General features: G+C 52.7%; 1 protein-coding gene across 1 annotated transcript; it reads right to left on the bottom strand.

Moving 5' to 3' along the window:
• Window positions 1-29: 29 nt before the first annotated feature.
• TRAM2 (translocation associated membrane protein 2) lies at window positions 30-19,534 on the bottom strand. Its single transcript, XM_084203015.1, has 11 exons — window positions 19,396-19,534; window positions 12,163-12,226; window positions 9,879-9,988; window positions 9,550-9,666; window positions 7,920-7,978; window positions 7,290-7,374; window positions 7,133-7,203; window positions 6,354-6,458; window positions 6,070-6,228; window positions 5,049-5,218; window positions 30-4,424 (listed from the first exon to the last, which is right to left on the bottom strand). The coding sequence occupies exons 1-11, from the start codon at window positions 19,513-19,515 to the stop codon at window positions 4,351-4,353; spliced, it is 1,134 nt and encodes a 377-aa protein (XP_084059141.1). The 5' UTR covers window positions 19,516-19,534; the 3' UTR covers window positions 30-4,350.
• Window positions 19,535-20,133: the final 599 nt, after the last annotated feature.

Here is a 20,133-nt window from a genome sequence, read left to right as displayed (position 1 = left end):
AAGAATCTATGCCTTTTATTTATTTATTTCAGAAAAATACTTCTGCTGAGTTTATCACAAAAGTCATTGAACAACGAACAACAACAAACAAAATCCGTACAAAACCTGAAGTGACAGGAAGAATGAAACAAACGGGATAAAATACCAGAGACTGTTAATTCCCCCCACCCCCTCCAAAATCAGGAAATTTGCACTAAAGCATAAATATGGAAGAACAGAATTTTTCCTCGAGTTCCTTTGCTGAAGTTTGATCAGTTGTGTTCAACATTTTCGAGGAAAAACTACACACCTCTGCCTGGCTTTTCCAACAGCCATTCTTCCCAGAAAAACCCCACACACAGCTCCAAGGAGGAGGAACCTACCTCACTGCTGGGCATAATACCTTCTAAACTAAGCTTTCATCCCCCATGAAGTTTCCTGAAAGGCTGTAACTCAAACCCATCATCTGCACCCAACCTGGGGTCCATCTACCAAAGGCAAGAGCCTGAGGCTGCTGTAAAGCCCCAGGCACTGCAGCAAATGCAGGATGGCTCCAAGCTCCCAGAGTCACTTGGAGGCAAGGAGGAGACTTCCCAGAGTGACCATGCTTCCCTCCAACCAGGAAGCCTACCAAAATACCTTTTAAAACACTGAGTTGAAGGTAAGGGGACCTACAGGGGAACTGGAACTTAGCTACTACTAACCCAAACATGATGAGTAAAAAGAAAGAATCCTAAATAACAACAACAACAACAACATAAAACGCAACTGTAATGCCCCATAAAGTAAGAGTCACTCAAAAACTGTATGTGAAATGCTACATCTGTTTTTCCTCCACCCCTTTCTCTTCCCAAGCCCATTCTCCAACTCAACTACCTAAGACAAGAAAAGAGAACTAGCGCTGGTATTTCACAGCTCTTCTAGGCTAGGACAGGAAAACACTACACTTCACCCCAAAAACCACAGGCTACTCAATTCCTGACCTCCTTAGGTTGGATAATGGACACAGACTACTACAGCAGCCTTGAGCCCATGGGAAGAGTGCAATGAATCATGTCCCACTGGAAGTTTTGGATAATCTCCATCACCTTCTGCACTGTGGTGGACAAGAGCTCCTGTTTGGGGTTGGATCTTGGATTACAAGTTGGACTTTGACAAGTTTGGAGGCATTTCCAACCTCACCCAACAATTCCACGATGTTTTCTGCAGATGACACAGATGGGGCATGAGAAGAGCATCCAGTAAAGGGAAGTGAGCTCGTGGCAGTTCATAGGCAGAGAGGCCAAGGCCAGACTGACCACCTAGGGCTTGCAATGAAAATGCTCCAAGAAAAAGCTCTTTGGGCTGAAAGGAAGACTGGATCTGCTGAGAAATGACATGGACACAGGAACAAAAGCAGCAGTTAACTGCAGGCTTGCAGCCCAGGGATTGTGCTTGCAATACAACACAGAGAGAGGACCAGCCCATGGCAGCCCCCTGATTGGAAGGGAATTGCAAACCTCCAGGATGACAGTGGATATCGCCTCACAACAAAGGCTCAGCTAAAAAAAACAAAAAACAAAACAACCTGCCAGGTTTGAGTCTATCAGAAGGATGGGGATTTCAGAGAACCAGATATAGGGGAGGGCTAAAAAAAAAAAAAACCATCATCTATAGGTTTAAAAAACCAAACTCATAAAAAGAACACATGGAAATGTTTCAAAAACAAATGTCCCTTTTCCTGGTAGCTCTATCAAAAAGGAAACAGAAAACACATAAATGTAGCATATGTTGTACATACGTAGTAACAAAGGAGGGTGTTCAGCTACTGCTATAGTGCACAGAGAGGCTACAACATAAGGCACTTGGGATACAAAGCATCACCAGCTACTGTACAGAGACAGGATTGTGCAAGTAGAAAAGCTGCCTGAAGCCAAAGCAGGCAGGAGGAGGAATCATTCAGCAGCTGTGTTTTTGGGGGGCTCTATGTGTCACCTGCTGACAGAGTCAGCAGCTCGGCTGCTGTGAGGCACCAGCACTGCAGAAAGGGCTGGCCAAGGCTCTGGGGAGGTGCCAGCCAGCAGCCACTCCTGGAGGGCACTGGCAGTGGCTGGCAGGGGATGGGAAGAGGCAGGAGAAAGGAAAAACCTCTCACTCTTGACCTTTTCCATGTCCTCCCCAACATAAAGCTCTTCTCCCCCTGATCATGCTGCACCATGGGTCCTGTTGCTGCCTCTGAGCCAAAAAGTGTCTTATCCTCCCAGCACAGGCTACGAGGAGCAATGGCAAGGCACCACCAGGGGATCTGCTCCAGCCTCCTTCCCCAGATCCCCTGAAAACAGGGAAAGCCCTCTCCTACCAGCATCTCTCACTTGACACTCAAATGTTGTGGGGATTGAGGAACAAGTGGAATTTGACCAACTGTCCTCATGTCCCTGCATGTTTCCCCCCTCCAGTGCCTCCTCAACAAGGAGAGGGGGAGGAAAGGACAAAAGACACTCAGATAAATGGGGAAAAAACCCAACTGAGCTCAAAGAGGGGCTCAAAACACGACTGGCGCAAAGGATAACAGCACCAGCCTCAAGCTGGAATTGCACTCGGAGAGAGCCAGAGTTCAGCTGCCCCCAAGGGCTGAGCCAGGGGCACACCAAGGATCAATCCTGGACTGCACATGGACAGCAGCCCAGCTCTGGGTCCCTCTCCTCACCCAGCCAAGGGGACACACCACGAGTCCCCTGCTCCTGCTGTGGTGAAGCAGAACTAAAGCTACGGCCGACTTCACTGCACAAGAGGCACCAACAGCAAAGCCCAGCTCAGGAACTGCCCCTGAGGACAGTGTGGGGACAGAGGTGCCACTACTTCTCACCTGCCAAACCTAGCTTGGTGTGGCACCCCAAAAAGAAGCCCAGTGAGATGGCACTGACCCACAAAACCCCAAGCAGATGCTGCTCCCCAGCAGACTCAGCGAGGGATGAAGTTGGTGGGATCTGGCTTTCCACAAAACCTCTTGCCAGCGTGTGGAGGTGGCAGTGGGCAGAAGCAAGAGGGGAAAGTGGTCTGCAGCAACAGATGGCCTCTGAGGTAGATTTGAGACAACTCCATCTGCTAACAGCTACACGTCACAAGCCAGGCTTTTCCTAAAATGCAAGCTGCTCCTTGCAGCCCCGGTCTCCTTCGCCTTCCTTCCCTGTCATCTCATTCACAGCTCAGAAAGGGATGAAGGGGCTAGGATTTTTGGAAGAAACCCTGGATTTGATAGCACCTTGGGTGGATACAAGCGCTGTATCCTTTGGAAACAAAGAGTGAAGCTGGTGGCTGCCGATGGCACGGCTGAACTGGCACGGCAGGGACGAGGAAGGTGAGGTGACAGCACAAGGGGCACAGTCCCAATGATGCAAAAACCCTTTGCAGCAACCCATCTGTCACCTGGATGTGGTCACAAGCAACAAGAACACCAGGTCCACGAGGCACAGAAAAGCTGGCAAAGGGCTGGGCTGACAGGAGCCAGGCCAGTACTCAGAGCAGGGCAGAACTCAAGGATTCACAGGGAACTGAGGATGCTGCTGCCCCACAACAAAATACTGAGAGCTGCAGAGCCCTGGGCCCAGCTCTTGGGGCTAGGAGGCCCAGAACAACCACGGGGCAGCCAAAAGAAACCCAGTGGGAGCAAGCAGAGGCTGGGAGGTGGACCTTCCATATGAAGAGGAAAGCTGTCTCCCTTCTCTGCTGCCCAGCTCTCAAAAATTCTCAAAAGCAGGGTTCAGAAAACCCCAGTTAACCAGAGATCCACCAGGAGACAAGACAGGATTGAGCTTCCTCCATCAGACCCTGGTCTCTCTTTGCAGCATCACCATCCTGCTGAGTGCTGGCCAGTTGTGCCCCATCTCACCTGAGAGCACCCCTGAGCCTCAGATCTCACAGCCCCAGCACACTCCCCCAGGAATCTGATCCCATAACACACATTTGGTGCCTTCAAGCTGTCGTGGCCCTGTCCAGGGGCTCAGGGAAGCACCATGAAGAGAGGGGAGGAACATGCTGTAGGAGAAAAAAGGATTGTTTGGAACCATCTATGATACATTTGTAATCATTAACCAAAATAACCGAACACTAAAATAGAAAAGAAAAAAAAAATTGCACGCTGGTTTATGATCAGAGGAAGGAAAAACCAGGAGGGCTGGAGAAGGTTCCTATGAGGGGGATGGGAGAAGGGGAACGGGGCCTTTTTGGTTTCATTGCAAACGGTTCACAAGAGCAAGAAAGGAAGGGAGGAGAGCGAGAGACACCTTGGGAAGATGATTCCGAGCCTTTCAAGACGCTGCTCGTGAGGAGCAGGAGGAGGGGCTGCTCAGTCCTGGTATCTCGCCCTCCTCCCCAGGAGACAACCCTTGGCTTCTACGGAGACTTGAGCTTCTTGGTGCGAGGTGAGGTTCCGTTCTCTGCTTTCACCACTCCGTTTTCATGGTAACCTGGGGATGGCAACAAAGGGACATGGAGCTGGTAAGGGCTCTGGGTTGTAATCTGAGGGAGCTGGGGGTGTTTAACCTGGAGAAAAGGAGGCTTGGGAGGGACCTTCTCACTTGCCACAAGTCCCTGACAGGAGGATGCAGCCAGGTGGGGCTTTGCTCCCTGGGAACAAGGGACAGGACAAGAAGAAATGGCTTCAGGCTGCCACAAGGGAGGTTCAGGTTTGACATTAGAAGGAATTCCCTCACCTAAACGGTGATTAAACATTGGAATGGGCTGCTCAGAGAGGTTTGGAGTCACCACCCCTCGAGGTGTCCCCAAGGAACGACTTAACGTGGCGCTCAGCACTCTAGTCTGGTTGACACCGTGGTGATTGGTCAAAGGTTGGACTCCATGATCTCAGAGGTCTTTTCCAACCTAAACCATTCTGAGATTCTATGGAGAAAGAAACTTTGTCCCTTGCACAAGCCAAAACCCTTTATTCTCTCAGGATTGGCCGGCAGACATGGGGAAACCCCTGTGACATCAGGACACTGCTGGGGACACCCTGCACAGGCAGCAGAGTGCTGGGGGGATGCTGAACCCCAGGACTGACACCTCCACAGTGCCACCCTTCCAGCACTCACCCGAGTCCCTCTTGAGCAGCTTGGTTTGCTGCCTGGTGCCAGCGGCAGCGGCGGCTCGCTTCCGACTGCTCTGCTCGTTCCAGTACTCCCTCCAGCGCCGCAGCTGGAAGTGGATGAAGCGCCACATCACCGAGGCCTGGAAGAGGCACACCAACAGCAGCACACTCATTCTGCCAGGGGCGGAGAAGAGGCAGGCTGAGAACACAGCAGCGAGGCCACCCCCAGCCCGGCCTTCCCCCCACACACTGGGGCTGGTGGCTGAGGTCCCCTCCACGTGGCAGATGCCATCCCTCCAGTCACCATCTCTCCTCTCTGCCACCCCTGAGCCCAGAGCAGCCACCTTCCTTTCCCTCCATGTCATAAAGCTCTCAGGTTTAGAATCAATGAATCAAGACACTCAAATTCTCAGGTGTGCCAGCAGTCCTTGGCTTCAAAAAGCTTGAGAAAGACTATGCCTAGCAAATGCTGAACTCAACCCACAAGGGTGAGAAAGGCTCCCAGACTTGACAGACTGCAAGGCATGAGGAGCCCATTCCACTCTCTGCTTCCCACATCAAAAGGCAGCAAAACATGGCCAAGCAGAAGGGAAAATGCCTTTTCCTTGACCACATCTATGTAAATGCACTTACAGGTACAACAGGGAAAGCCTGCAAGCATTTCTCCAAGATAGGCTTGCACTTTATAACTTCTCTTGATTAACACTTATTTTCCTGACTTTTCCCCTCTGTTTTGGCTCTGTGTAGCCTTTAAACCCCTCCTTGCTTCCTTCACACCCCCTTCAGCTCACTAAGACCTTCCCTAAATGGAATCAGGATCAGATCATCACTGTCTGGATCCCATTTGGATGGAGCTTGGAGCAACCTGGTCCAGTGATGGTATCCATGTCCACAGCAGGAGTTGGAACAAGATGATCTTTAAGGTCCCCTTCACCCCAAACCATTTTGGGATTCTGTGATTTCCAAACTCAGAAAAATCCATGCTGGGATAACACAGCCAAGGAAGACACAGAGGACATTCCTACCTGAAGAGAATATTGTTGAAGAGGAAGCTGAAGAAGTTCCCTCTCTCAGGGTCCAGGGCCTGGCTCTCCACGCGTGGCAGCCCAAAGCCAATGACCAGGATGTACAAGGTGAGGGTGAAGAGCCTGGTGACCACAAACACTACGGCCCAGACATTAAACCTGCAGGAGAGCAAGCAGAGGTGTGGTCAGGAGCAGCCCCAGTGCTGACCCAGGAGGGGACAGCAAGATCCAGGCTCTCCTGGGCTCCAGAGGAGGATGGAGGCACAGGCAGCTCCCCTGCTTACAGCTTCTCGTTGTTCTCGTCCGTGAAGTAAACCAGTCGCGCCATGTGGAAGAAGAACTCAGCCAAGTACTGTAACAGCAAGAGGATCAGCCCCAGGCGGGTTAAGCTGGCAGGGAAGAGAAAAAAAAAAGCATCACTGGGTTGTTCAGACTTCATCCTTCTACCTTCAACCTTCATCCTGCAAACTCAGCTGCAGCCTCAGCCTTGCCGTCCATGAGCTGCAGTGCCAGCCCAAAGCCAGATCTCTGTGCAGCAGCGAGGGCAGGACTGCAATAGGGGAAATCCCTGTCTACAAACCAACAACACTGTCCAAAAGAATGGCAGAGCTGGGATATATCCAACACAAAACCCTATGGCTGGCAAGACTGCTCTGCTTTTTATCAGAGAATGGTTTGGGTGAGAAGGGACCGTAAAGATCATCTCACTCCAACCCCCTGCCCTGGACATCTTCCGCTGTCCCAGGTTGCTCCAATGCCCATCCAACCTGGCCTTCAACACTTCCAGGGATGGGAAATCCTCTGGACAACCTGTGCCAAGTGCCTCACCCCCCTCACAGGCAAGAATTTCTTCCCAATATCTAAATCTCTCCTCTTTTAGTTTAAAACCATTCCCCTTGTCCTATATACCTGCCTAGGTAAAAAGTCACTCTCCACTGAAACAATCCCATTTATTTCTTCTAAGCCCCTCACCCCACTGAGGATTCCCAGGTGACCCCCAGGTCAGAAGCAGCTGCCCAGCCCCATCCCTGGTGTGGGAAGAGATGCTGAGGCAGGGACTCACTTGAGCAGGTAGGCACCGGCGATGTGCAGCAGGTAGAGCGCAATGCAGCGCAGCTGCCGGGGGATCTCCTCCTGGCAGGGGCAGAAAAGACAAATCAACCTCTCAGCCCTCTCCAGCCACCCCCCTCCCTCTCCCAAAACCTCCACCTGGCTCTCACCTTGCGGACTTTTTGGAAGTAGAGCTCAGGCAGGGCGTGCAGCCAGTAGGCCAGCTGGCACAGGTAGAAAAACTTCACCTGGTACCTGAAATGCAGGGAGGAGCCACGTGAGACAGCCCAGGCCAAGGCAGGACCCCAAGAACACGAGTGCCAGGGCAGCATTAGGCAATCCCTCCACTGTTTTGGAGCCATGGGATTTAGGAGAAATCATTTCAGGGCTGAAATTATTTGTTGAGCCAAGAGAGCTGCACATGGAGTTTATCCAGATGCTTGTGCTGTGATCTCTGCACTCTCAGCAAACCTCACTTTTGTTAAAAACCAAGAAGGAAGGGTCATCCCCCACTACATTTCTGCTGTGAAAAATGAACAGCAAAGAGACCCAAGGTGATGCAGGAAACAGGCAGGATGAGTAACCAAGCCCACAGGGCCTTCCTCATGAAACCCACTGGAACACCCTTCCCCAGGCTCACCAATGACATATCCCCACTCCCCATGGTCTCACTGCAGCATCCTTGCTGCAGGGTGCATGCAGAGGGTGCTATGCTGTCAGCACCCCACTCCCAGCAAGCAAAACCATGGAGAGGAAGGAAGTGGCAAGCCCCAGAACAAAATGCCCTCACAAGTGCTTACGGCAGATAAACATGAGGGTAGTTTTCCCACAGACTCCGGGGGTTTGAAATGTATCCTTCCTGAAAAAGAGAAGAGAGGCAAGGCTTCAGAAAAACAAAACAGCTTATGAGAGGGTGGGCTGATGGTACTGTGAAACGAGGAGCTGAGGATGACACCCAAATCTCATCACAGCCTGCAGGAAAAAACATGTTCCCTGTGAGGGCCAAGGCTGAGCCCTTCATCTGTGGGTCTCTAGCACCCCTCTAAAATTTCACCAGGCCCCTTGTTTGGGGGCTGAAAGCTGCTTGCTCAGTTGCACAGAGGGTCCCAAGTTCAGGAGAGGATATTTTGGGGCTTGGAATGCTCTGGAGGTGTAGGGGTGAGATTCCTGTAGCATGGCTCAGCGAGCCATGTGGGTGGTCCAGAGTCCTCTTGCCCACTGGTATCTCCAACCCCAGCAGCACTTAAGTAACAAGAAGTGCTTCTGAAGAGAAAGAGGAACAGAAAACACCAACAAAAATAACTGGATATGAATTGGATGGTTTCATTTTCTACCTCTTGCCTAACAGGATGGGCCTCCCTTCTCACTCCTGCCACACAGATGCTGCCTTACTCTTTGCAAGGAGACGCTGGCATGGGAAATTTGTCCTGCCCAGTCATCATCATCCATTCCCTGTCTGTCTCAAGACCCTTTTTTTCAGCTGGAGAAGGCCAGGGAAGCACAAGGGTGACCTGCTCTGCACATGCTGGGTGTTTGGGGAGCACATCACAGCAATGTGGATTGTACAGGAGGCTCCAGCCCCTGTACAACCCTCCAGCTGCTGATCAGTGTGGCACTGGGCAAGGGAAGCCCAAAACCAGCAGCATCAACTGTTCTGCAAAAGCTTCCTTCCACAGAGCCCTATGGGGCAGAGAAAGCACCAGCAGATCTCTAGAGATGCTGGCCTTGAAGGGAAAAGTAGTTTTCTAAGAAGGGCTGGCAGGACCATCTGAGCAGTGGAGAGAGAATCTGGCCCCAAGGATCCATCCCCAGAGCCACTGCAGACCACAGCTGGACCCCAGTGGCTGGAGGTAGCAAAGCATCATCACTTCACACTGCCAAAATAGTCAGATCTCTCCCACACCACCTGTTCTTCCCTCCCCTGACCTTCCCAAAATGACAGTTTTCCCTCTGAATTCTTTGGGTTGACACATCCCCAAGGAATAGCAAGGTTTCTCTGTTTTCAAAGATTCCCCCCCCCCCCCATCAGCTTGTTAAGGAAGGAACCACAAAGAGGGATCCCAAAATTCTGCCCATTAGCCCAAGAAAGGCACTCAGAAACCTCAAGGCACTGAATGTACATAAGGAGGAAAATAAGCCGAGAAAGGCATCAGGTCTTGGAGCAGAGGATGGAGATGATGGGATTTCTGGGGCTCCAAAAATATTTCACAGCCCATTTACCCGTGCCTTGTACAATACAGGAGAAGGATCTCCCCAAACTGCCCTCAGGCAGTGGCTGGAAAGATCCACTACAGCTGAAAATGAAACTGACTGAAATGTGCCTGGTTTGACCCAGAAGCTGGCTGGGGACTCTGCTGCCAGTGGGATTTTGTGCTCCAGAACCCACAGTTCTCCCTGGAAACCCAAATGCCAGGCAGCACCGTGCCTTACCGTCACCACGACGTACAAGCACCAGATGACAGAGGTGAGGTGGAAGGCAACCAGCTGCCCTGACTCATTGAACTTGCTGTGCTTGACCTTGGAGAGATGCAGACGCCTGTTGATTTTCTGGGAAGGAGCAGAGGGAGAGACAAACAACAAGAAAACATCAGCCACCATGAACTCCCTCCTCCTCCTCCTCATCCTGAGCAGCCTCCAGAGATGAAGGCTCATTCATCACCACCTCAGCCCCCAGACCACCCCCAGAAGAGCATTTAAGTGCAGAGCTCCCCCTGGGATTTGAGGTATTTTGAGGACACAAGACAGGGAATGGCGCTCACGTCCAGGGCGTATTCCTGCACCACCGCGTGCAGGATGATGGCGATGAAGATGTAGAAGAGGATGGTGACCAGATCCTTCAGCCCATAGTGATACTGGACCAGCTCCCCATCTGCAAAGACACCAGAGTGTGGGTCAGACCCCCATGGCCCAAAGGATTTCCAGGTGAGGGCTTAGTGGGGAGCAGCTTGCATGGGGACACCAGAGAGAGGTCATGACTATGCCAGCGGCAGGGAAAAGGGGTTCTCTTCAGGGTCAGCTCATGGCAGACATGGGGGGTTTCCCCTCTTACAGGTACACACCTCAAGGGAGGGGACACTGGGGACACTGAAAGCTTCCCCCTGCCACTGGGGACAGCTCAGCTGTGGAGATAGGAATTTATGCCCTGAAGGGGTGAAAACATGGGAAGCTGAAGCAGGTCATGGGATCAGGGATGCCCCACTAGGAACATCAGGGTTTGGGGTAGGATTTCCACCCCCTCAGTTATGATTTAACACTTCCTTATGATCTCCCACTCCCTGAAAACTGCTGGAGCAGGATTCAGCTGCCTACATGCAGATGCCTTCTGCTATTCAGAGAGCTGAGGCAGCACCACAGGACTGGTGGATTAGAAATAGGACCCACTGGAGGCTGTGCTCTTCTGGAGCAGCAGGAAACCCAGCAGCACCCAAAATACCCCAGATATCTGCCTTTAGGTGACTATGTTCAGCCCTGAAGCTTATGGGAAGAAGCAAGGCTGGGAAGGCTGCAGGAAGTACCATCACACGAAGCTCAGCCCACTCCTGGCTGCTGCTCTCCCTCACCCTGATCCAGTCTGTCCTCTCCTGATACCAGGGCTGGGAAGAGACTGCTCTGTCACCAGCCCTGCCTAGCCTAAAGAAAGCTTGATTCCAGATTTCTAAGATTTGAACAGGATTTATGAACACACCTGGCACAAGGATATGAAAACACCCTTAGGAGCCCCTGGTGCTATGCAGACCCAGAGGTAAAAATGGTGCCTGCATCCTAGAACAAGGTAAGAGACAGAATTGCAAGGCCAAAGAAAATAATATCATGTACATGTGCTCTGCCTCCTCGCTCCAGGGCACCTCAGAAGCTCTAGCAGGAGCTGTGGGGGATGTGGGTAAGCCTTGGAAAAATTTAGATTCCTCCCAAGAAGCTGCTGCACCAAGATCTCTCTCCCCACTAGCTCATGCCCTGTACTGATACCCCAATACCTGGTCCTGGGGAGGTGTTTCTGTGCCCCCTGGGACTTTTCATATCAGGAAAGAATAAATCCCTTAAAAACCAGCAGCAGAAGTTGTCTGGACTGTGCCACAGAGGAGAAGGGTCCACAATTTAATTTGGAAGCTGGATGATTCCTTCAGCCATAACCAAAGCCTTTAAGGGCAGAGCTTTTATCTTCCACATGTCTGCCTCTCTGTAGCTCCCCTAATCCCAACCCTGCTCTTTCTCTGGATGATTACTCAAACACTCCCAATTAACCTCAGATTTCTGCCACCAGGCCAGGCTTTGTGCCCCAGGCATTTGGCTCATCCCAAACCCAGTCCTTTACCCAAAGCACCTCCGGCTGTCTCCAGGCTAGTGCCCAGATCCCTGCCAGATCCAGAGAGGCTCTGAGCCAGAAAGGCAGCAACCAGAAGCCAAAATAGGAATAACAGGGGCTGAGCTTCCTGGCTGGGAGCTGGGACACCTCCTCTGGTCCATTTGGTTCTGAGCCGCACCAGCTCAGAGCCTCCTGGAATTTACTCCCTGTGAATCAGAACCTGCCTGGAGCAGGGATGCTGTGTACCACGTGCAGCTCCACACCCTCCCCCCCAGGTGCCATCCCCAAAAATCAGCAGGACAGGGATGACATGCACAGCCCCTGCTGCCTGGCAAAGAGGTAAATCCCTCCTGCTCCCCAGGGAGACAAGAAGCTGCTCTAGGCAGGCAATCACACAGCTGGATCCTGCCTGACCAGGCTAGGAGCAGCATCCTCATCCTGCAGGGAGCACAGAGTGGCCTGGCCATGCAGAAAGAGAGAGGAAGTCCCCAAACTCCCTGGAAAGATTTCTTCCCAACCCTGGCTGCATGAGACATGACCAGAGTGCTTTGAGACACTCAAAGTTTGCTTCTTCCCAAAATATCTTATTTTTAACATCTCTGTCAGATTGCATTTACTGCCAGACAAGACCCCAAGCAGCTGATCAGTAGAAGGTGAGGCCAAGGCAGCTGGAAGTGAGGATTTGGGGCAAACCAGACTCAACCTTCCCTTAGGATTTGTGGAGCAGAGGCATCTCTCACCTGCTGTAGGCACACTAACATTGTACTGAGGTAAGATGAACAGGAAAGCAGTCTTGGCTGTGACCTGTCAAAGACACAGAGGGGAGAAGAAGCAAATCAGTTGTTAAATCCATTCCTCTGGACCAGTTTTGTTCCCATCACAATGGGAAAGGCAAATCACCCAGGGAGATGTGCCAGCACCAGCTTCACTTGCAGAAACACAGAACCTCACACTGGTCACCCACAGTGCATAGCCAAAAAGGGGAAGAAAAGCCTGGGATAAGGACATCCAAAACCCAGGGCTGTGCTGCTCACTTTTCATTTATTGAATCACAGAATCGAATCATGGAATATCCTGAGTTGGAAGGGACCAAAAGGTCACTGAAATCCCTCTCCTGTCCCTGCACAGGACACCCCAAGAATCCTATCCTGAGCCTGAGAGCATTGTCAAAACCCTTCCTGAACTCTGTCAGGCTTGGGGCAGTGACCATTCCCCAGGGAGCCTCACCCAGCCACCCTCAGGGAAAAGAACCTTTTCCTATTATTCAATCTAAACCTTTCCTGACACAGCCTCAGCCATTCCTTCTGATCCTGTCACTGATCACCAGGGGGAGACCATTGACTAAACTGCTTTTAATTCAAAGCAATGCTCCTTCCCAGCAGCAAAGCAGGGGGCTTTGTGGGGATGGGGCAGAGCACCCACCCCACAGGGTACCCCAAAACTGCACCTCTGAGACCAGATCACCCTCAAGCTGGGGCCACAGCAAAATCCAGTGCACAGACATCCAACACCAAGCATGCCTTCATCCCATCCAACCCCACACTGGCAGCAGGTCACCAGATTTTCCCTTTCCAGCAGCTCCAACACTTCACAAGCACCCACCCTCAAACACAACCATTCCCAAAAAATCCTGTGCCCGTCAAACAGCGACAGAGATGAGCTGCATTTGACAGACATGGCTGCACTGCTTCAGAGCTGCAGGATATTAAAATCCCAGCTGCAAATTGCTCCACAGCTTGTGGGGGAGACAGGGGGACTTTGCCAAGTGTTCCCATCCTGCCACCACCAGCATTGAGCAACTGGTGCAGGCAGCCCCAGCTCAGGGACAGCGAACTCCATGGTGTGTTTTCATGTGTTTGGGGATTTTATTGTTTTTTCCACTGAGGAAAAAAAAAAAAAAAGGGAAATCCCACATGTTGAGCTCTGTTTGTGGAGGAGTAGATGCAGGAGATGGAGACCATGGGCAGAGTTTGGGGTGGGAATGGAAAAAGTGCATCGCCTGACCTCAAGCTGGCTGAGGGAGACACTTTTGGCTCCTACAGACCTTTCTGGCTGGGAGAGCCAAATTGCTTCATCCCAGAGCTGTACAGGACCTGGAGTTTACATCCAAACCTTGCCACAGGGCATGAAACTAAGGCATGGGGCCAGTGGTGGCTGTGGCGCTGCAGGGATGGGCGGCCGTGTCATGGATGTGCTAAAGACAGCAGGCCCTGATGGATTTACAGCTCCCCAAGCACCTGGCTGACATCCATCGCTATAAACAGCTGGAAACAAGACATCATCTCCAGGTGAAGCCTCCTAACCTGCTGGAGAGGACACAGGCCAAAGCTTTGAGTCCAGGAAAATGGCCTCAGAGTTATCTCCAGGGTGGGAAGCAATGCCTGGACAGAGCTCAGCCCCAGCACAGTTTCCAAGGATTCTCCTGATCTTTTTTCCCAGAGCACCTGGTAGGAAGGTTCCTCCATCAAGCAATTCTTTGTCCCATCTCCACACCTGCCTTTGCTTCCTGTGGGCTGGAGAACCACCAGCAGCTTTGGAGCCATCCCAGCACTCCCCACCTTTCCTTACAGTGGGGTAGCAGGTTGCTTCCTAAAGCCTCAGTGAAATATTTTAACAACCAAAGACAAATGTAATGCAGGCACCTGCAAGGCAAAAGCCAGGATTCCTTGGCTTGGAAAACAGGGATGAGCACCAGGATGGCAAAACCCTTCAGCCTTGAGCATTTCACAGGCAGCCAGGGAAAGCAGAAGTTTGGAGTGGGAAGAGCAATGGGAGGATTATTCAGAGGCACAAGACTTGCTGTCTGTTTGCTCTGAAACAAGATACTGATATGGGAAAGGAAGTTCTGGGCATGCTTCTGCCCTGCAGGAAAGAGAGTAGAGCCAGGGCTGCCACTAAACTGCTACTGGCAGGGGCACAATTCATGGAATCATAGAATAATTGAGGTTGGAAAAGTTCTCTAAGATTATGGAATCCAACTGTTCCCCCAGCACTGCCAAGCCCACCATGGCCACAGGTGCCGCATCTGCACAATTTTTGAACAATTCCAGGGATGGGGATTCCATGACTTCCAGCCTGTTCCAATCACTGACTGCCTTTTCAGCAAAGAAATTTTCCCTCATATCTAACCTAAGCCTTCCTGGCACAACTTTTTAGAGAGTAGGAGAGGGATTTGTCTCCATGAGACACACAGAGCAGGAATCATGTAGCAAGCACTGTATATTTATTTCTCATCCACTCCCTGACCTGTATTAAGGACACCTCTATGCAGAAGGAGATGTTCCTCATCCCAGCCCCATCCTGCCCGACGTGAGGGATGTGGCACTTGGGGACATGGATTAGTGGTGGCCTTGGCAGTGCTGGGGGAATGGTTGGATTTGATGACCTTACAGGGCTTTTCCTACATTGATGATTTTATGGTTCTGTGTGCCTGAACCAGGTAAATTTGGTAAGCAGTTGTCCTGAGAACTCTCTACAGCCATGAAGAAGGAACCACACCCTCAGCAGTGAGTGGCTTTCTGGTGGTAAAAGCCACTAACTCAAGGACCAAAGAGCAGATGGATAGCGAAGAGAGAAAACTCAGTGTGTCCATCAAGATGAGTTTCCTGAGATGCCTGGATCAGCCAGGACAGCAATGAAGCTGTTTCTCATGGCCAGAAACCAAATCAGCACATCCACCTTGCAGCCCTGCGTGGCAGAGCAAAAGACAAAGCCAAGCAATCCCAGCACTACCACACATTTACTGTCTTCCATCAGGCATTTAATCCCTGATAATGTGGTGATTGGAAAAATCCCCCTAGCCTGGAGATTGCTGCCTAATACAGAGCAGCAAAGCTTTCCCCGTCCTTTTTTAGATCCCAGAATGGTTTGGGTTGATAGGGACCTTAAAGATCATGTTCCAACCCCCTGCCACGGGAAGGGACATCCTTCATAGATGACGGTGCTCAGAGCCCCACCCAGCAATTTAGAAGATGCTGTTTTTACCTTCACATCAAAATCCCAACTCCACTTGCTCAGATGTGCAAGTGGCTTTTAAAAAGGTGTCTAAGCACACACATCCAGGCAGTTCAGCACCTCTCCCTGGAAGTACCCACTGCAACTCTCAAACACTAATATTTTCAGGAATGAGATAATTTTTGAGCATCCTTCCCCAGCACACTCTACAAACTCCTGGAACAGCTTGCCCAGATTGGTTGTAGACTCCCCATTTCTGGAAGTGTGCAAGGCCAGGTTGGACAGGGCTCTGAGCAATCTGGTCTAGTGCAAGCTGTCCTTCCCATGGCAGAGGGTTGGAAAGAGTTTTAAGATCCCTTCCAACTTGAACAATTCCAGGATTCTATGAAACACATTTCCCTTCTCCAAAGCCTCATCCCAGTGGGATTTGTCTTCACCACAGCCAGGAACCCCCAGGCATGCCACCATCTCTCCATGGTCCTGCTTGAGTTAAAGCCACTCTGGAAGAAAGAAGCAGCTCCAAACCTCTGGCGGGGGAGGCTGGGGGAGTTTTCTGCAGTCGGAGCCGGGAAAATATTTCCAGGGCTAGAAAAACAACTCAAACTAATTACAGACAAAATGCTGTCCAAAGGCTTTTCTCACAACTTTGGGTTTCTTTTTCCCCTGCTACCTAGAGTTTACTGAAAGACAAACTTGCTGATGCACAGTAGGGATTGACACAGGCCCTATATGTAAACTAAAGCCCAAACTTTGAACCAAAGCCTTTCAAAGTAAACATCTGGCTTTGACAAAAAGCCCTTCCCAAGGGTGGTGCAGCCCCTCTGCCCCCACAGACAAACTCATCCCCCAGCATGACACTATTTCCACTGCCTCACTCTCCTGTTTATTCCCTTTTTAAAAGTAAACCTAAATACTGTGCTTTTTTACCTTTTTTCCACTCCTCCCAGCACTCAACCCTTACATCCCCCACATGCCTCAGTTCCCACATCTGGCAAAGACCAGGGGAGGCAGGAATGCATTTTGTTTTCCCTCATTAACAATGGAAAGGCCTCAATTTTTAGAGTACTACAGAGGGGACTGGGAAGGGGAAAGTATATTTAGCAGGAAGCCTGGAAATAGCAGCTCATTTGTCAGCTGCCTTCTCCTGAGTGTCACAACTCTGAGTCTGGGAGCCCGTGACTCACATCCCACAATCTGCACAGGGGGAAAGCCCAGCAAGGGCATGGAACCACTGCTAAAACAATGGTTTATATCTTTATTTCATCACCCCAGGCATAAGACTGAGCCTCCCCACATTAGAGATTACAACAGCAGCTGCAATCTAATATAGAAACTTCTCCAAAATCTGCAAAGTTTTCCCCAAACCTGACCAGGCACCACTCACAGGAGCCACCCATGGTGAGACACAGGTGAAACCCAGCCTGGCCTTTGCTTCATTTTTCTGCAAAGTAGGGTGGAAAAAGATATGCAAAGTAATTTCTGCATGGGGGTGGGAAGCACCTGTTTCGCGTTTCTATACAGACTCACTAAAAATAGTTTTTCACCAAAAAAAGCAAGGGGAGGCTTTTCTTTCTGGGCTCCAGCAGCCACACACACGTGGCAAAATCCCTCTCTGGCACCAGGCAGCTGCACAACCAAGTGTGTTTTCACACCCTGAAGGCTTAGGGCTGGCTGGGAAATAAAAACCCTTTGTAGTGCCCAGCTCAGGACAGCTCTTTTTGGAGAAACTCCCTCCAAGCCTGGGGCTTCCCTCCCTGAGCAATGCCATGATCCCCAAAAACACACACAACACTGGAATAATCAAATCACCTGGAACACCAAGGAGCAGCCTCACGCCACCAAATCCTGTCATGACCAGCACCTGCTCCCTGCCACAGAGGAATTACCAGCTTGGTGAATCCATGTGGATGGGGAAAGGTTGTGCATCCAAAAAGATGCTCAAGATGTAGCTTATGCTGGGCTTGAGCACTGAGAGACCCATGGCAGCCTCCCAGCATCACCCCAAGCAGGGTGCTGGAGCAAGGAAGCAGTCAGTTCCTGAGGGATGCCTGGGAAAAGGTTAAAAATCTTATTTGTGTCTTCCCAAAAAAACCTTCCCTGCAGGAAACGGCCTATTGTGAGCAGGATTCGGCCTTTTCCGCTGGGCCTGAGCTTGGCTGTGGCCACTGGCATTGGGGAAGGTGGAAGCCTGGCTGCAGGGTGGGAAGCAGGGATGGACAGAGAAGGAGGGGAAGGGACAGTGACAGGTCCTCCTCACCATGGCAAGGGATCAGAGCTGCCACCAAAACTCACCACAGAGGTGGCACAAACAGGCACAGATGGTTTGGAGGGCTGGGCAAGAGCAGAGGCTGATCTCCCCTCCAGGGGAAAAGAAAGCAGAAGGAATAAATATAACAATAAAATAAAAGCAAATTGAAATACCCACAAGGACCAAGAGCTGTCCCAAACCCCATGCCAAGGGATGACGCTGCCAGCCACAGGGAGCACTGGAAGCCACCCTGGCATGGCAAGCTCTGTCTCCCTGAGGTCTGCTGGAGAGTAGCAAACTGCTGCCTTCAGCATCTGAGGGAGATTCAATTAAAATACATTAAAAAAAAAACCTCAGATACACCACAAACCCCTCCCTGCTGCCACCTCCATGGGGGGAAGTTCCATCATATTTTAGAACTGCCTTCACAGCACCATATCAACAAAAGCAAGCCCAGGTACCACCTCTCCAAGACAGAGCTCCCAATATGCAACAAACCCATCTGCAGGGAGAAACCCTGAGACAGAGATGCAACTTCAGTGGCATTTTCTTTTTAAAGTATGAGTACGAAACTTGCAGCCCAACTTTGCAGCATTTGCATGTGGCTTTGGAATACAGCTGGCCCTCCTGGGTCGGTTTTGAAACCCGTAAATAAATATACATACATGCACAAGGACGTTGAAAAGGGTTCGAGTGCTGTAAGAGACTCGTTCATTCAATGAGTTCGCAGTAAAAAATAGAGGGGGACAGAAAAGCAGGGAGGAATTAAGGAAATGGATTTCCTCCTCCTGCGATTTGCTACAGAAGGAGCCTTTCCTCCCTCGCCAGGCCCCCCGGCCACCCCTTTCCCATCCGGATTTGCTTTGAAACGTGGCACTGCCGAAGGGGAGGGTTCAGCGGGGGAGGCGGGGGGGTCCCGGCCGGCGGTGCCGCTGACCGGGGCCCGCTGCTCGGCGCGGGATGCCCGGAGCCAAGCGGAGCCGCACGGGGAAAGCAGGCGGAGAGGGAAGGAGCCGGAGCAGCGGGAGGGACAGAGCGGGGTTCCCGGCATGGCGGTGGTGGGACAGCGGCCTTGCGGGGGTCTGCGGCCACCCCGGCAGGGGAAGGAATGCCGTGGATGCCTTCCCGTGGCCCGCAGCCCAGCGGGATGGGAAAGGCCGGGGAGCTCCTGCCCCAGGCCCGGGAGCCCCCGGCGCTCGTCCCACGGCGCGGGGTCAGAGGGCTGCGGAGAAAACACCTGGAAAAGGGCTACTGTTAAAGAAAAAAAGGGGGGGAAAGGCAAAAAAAAAATTCTTCCATTTCCAAGAGATAGGAATATCAGACAAGGCTTGGCTTCTCGCTTGATGTGCCCCTCAGTGCTCGGGACATCCCGGCAGCTGCGGTGGGTTTGGGGCAGGGGTTTTGACACCGCCTGTGCTCCCCCTCCCCAGGCAGGGACCCCCGGCAGAGCTGGAGCGGGGGCAGAAGAATGTGCCACCCCTAAAGCCAGCAGCAGGCTGGGTCCCCGTGGCGATGTGGGGAACCTCACCAGTGCTGGTTGAGTGATGGGGAATGAATGGGGCGGCACTCTCACCCCAGACCGAAGGGATCTGCACCCCACAGCCCCCTCCCCGTACGGGATGGGGGCATCTGGGCCGGCTGGGGACCCTCCCGAGGTGGGACAGCCCCAGGAGGGGACACCCCATGCAGAGCAAGGGGGGTCACCTCGTCCACGGGGTGGGGACACACGGACAGCCGGTCCCGGCGGGGGGCGATGGCGGGGGCGTCTCACCTCGAACATGAGGGCGATGAGGACGCTGAGCACCAGGCAGAAGCCGATGTCGGCGTGGTTGTGGATGAGGAACTCCTGGCTGAAGAGCGGGTGGCTCTTGGCCCGCCGGCGGAAGGCCATGGCCGGGGCCGAGCCGAGCCCAAACTTCCCCGGGCCCCGCGGAACTTCGCGGAGCGCCGCGATGGCCCCGCGCAGGCGCCGCCGCCTGAGCCCTCCCCGCGCCCGCCCGGCTCCGCTCGGCCCCGGCAGCGACCCCGCCCCGGCCCGCACCGAGACCGAGATCGGGACCGGCACCGCCCCGGCCCGCACCAGGACCGGACCCGGCACCGCCCCGGCCCGCACCGGGACCGGCACCGGCACCGGCCCGGCCCGCACCGGGACCGCACCCGGCACCTCACCGCGACCGGCACCGCCCCGGCCCGCATTGGGACCGGCACCGGGACCGCACCCGGCACCTCACCGCGACCGGCACCGCCCCGGCCCGCATTGGGACCGGCACCGGCACCGCCCGCACCGGGACCCGGCAACGGAGCCGGATCCGCACCCAGCCACGGACCCGCGCCCAAACCGAGACCCAGCACCCGAGCCCGCCGGACCGGACCTGAGCACGGACACGGACCTGGACCCAGCCTCAGTACCGGCACCGGACCTCAGCCCAGCCCTGGACACGGACCCAGTACCGGCCCCAGGCCTGCACCCAGCACGCGATGGAAAGCTCGGATGTGGACCCAGACCGAG

The sequence above is a fragment of the Fringilla coelebs genome, assembly GCF_963513975.1.
Source record: "Fringilla coelebs genome assembly, chromosome: 3".
In the NCBI taxonomy this organism is placed as follows: domain Eukaryota; kingdom Metazoa; phylum Chordata; class Aves; order Passeriformes; family Fringillidae; genus Fringilla; species Fringilla coelebs.
This window is presented reverse-complemented; position numbering and strand designations above follow the sequence as displayed.

Coding starts and splice junctions, on each gene's coding strand:
- TRAM2 (XM_084203015.1), bottom strand. CDS start 19,515: ATGGCCTTCCGCCGGCGGGCCAAGAGCCACCCGCTCTTCAGCCAGGAG. Junction 9,667..9,878: donor TGCAGGAATACGCCCTGGAC/GTGAGCGCCATT, acceptor GCTCCTTCCCAG/AAAATCAACAGGCGTCTGCA. Junction 4,425..5,048: donor GCTGCTCAAGAGGGACTCGG/GTGAGTGCTGGA, acceptor TGCCATCCCCAG/GTTACCATGAAAACGGAGTG.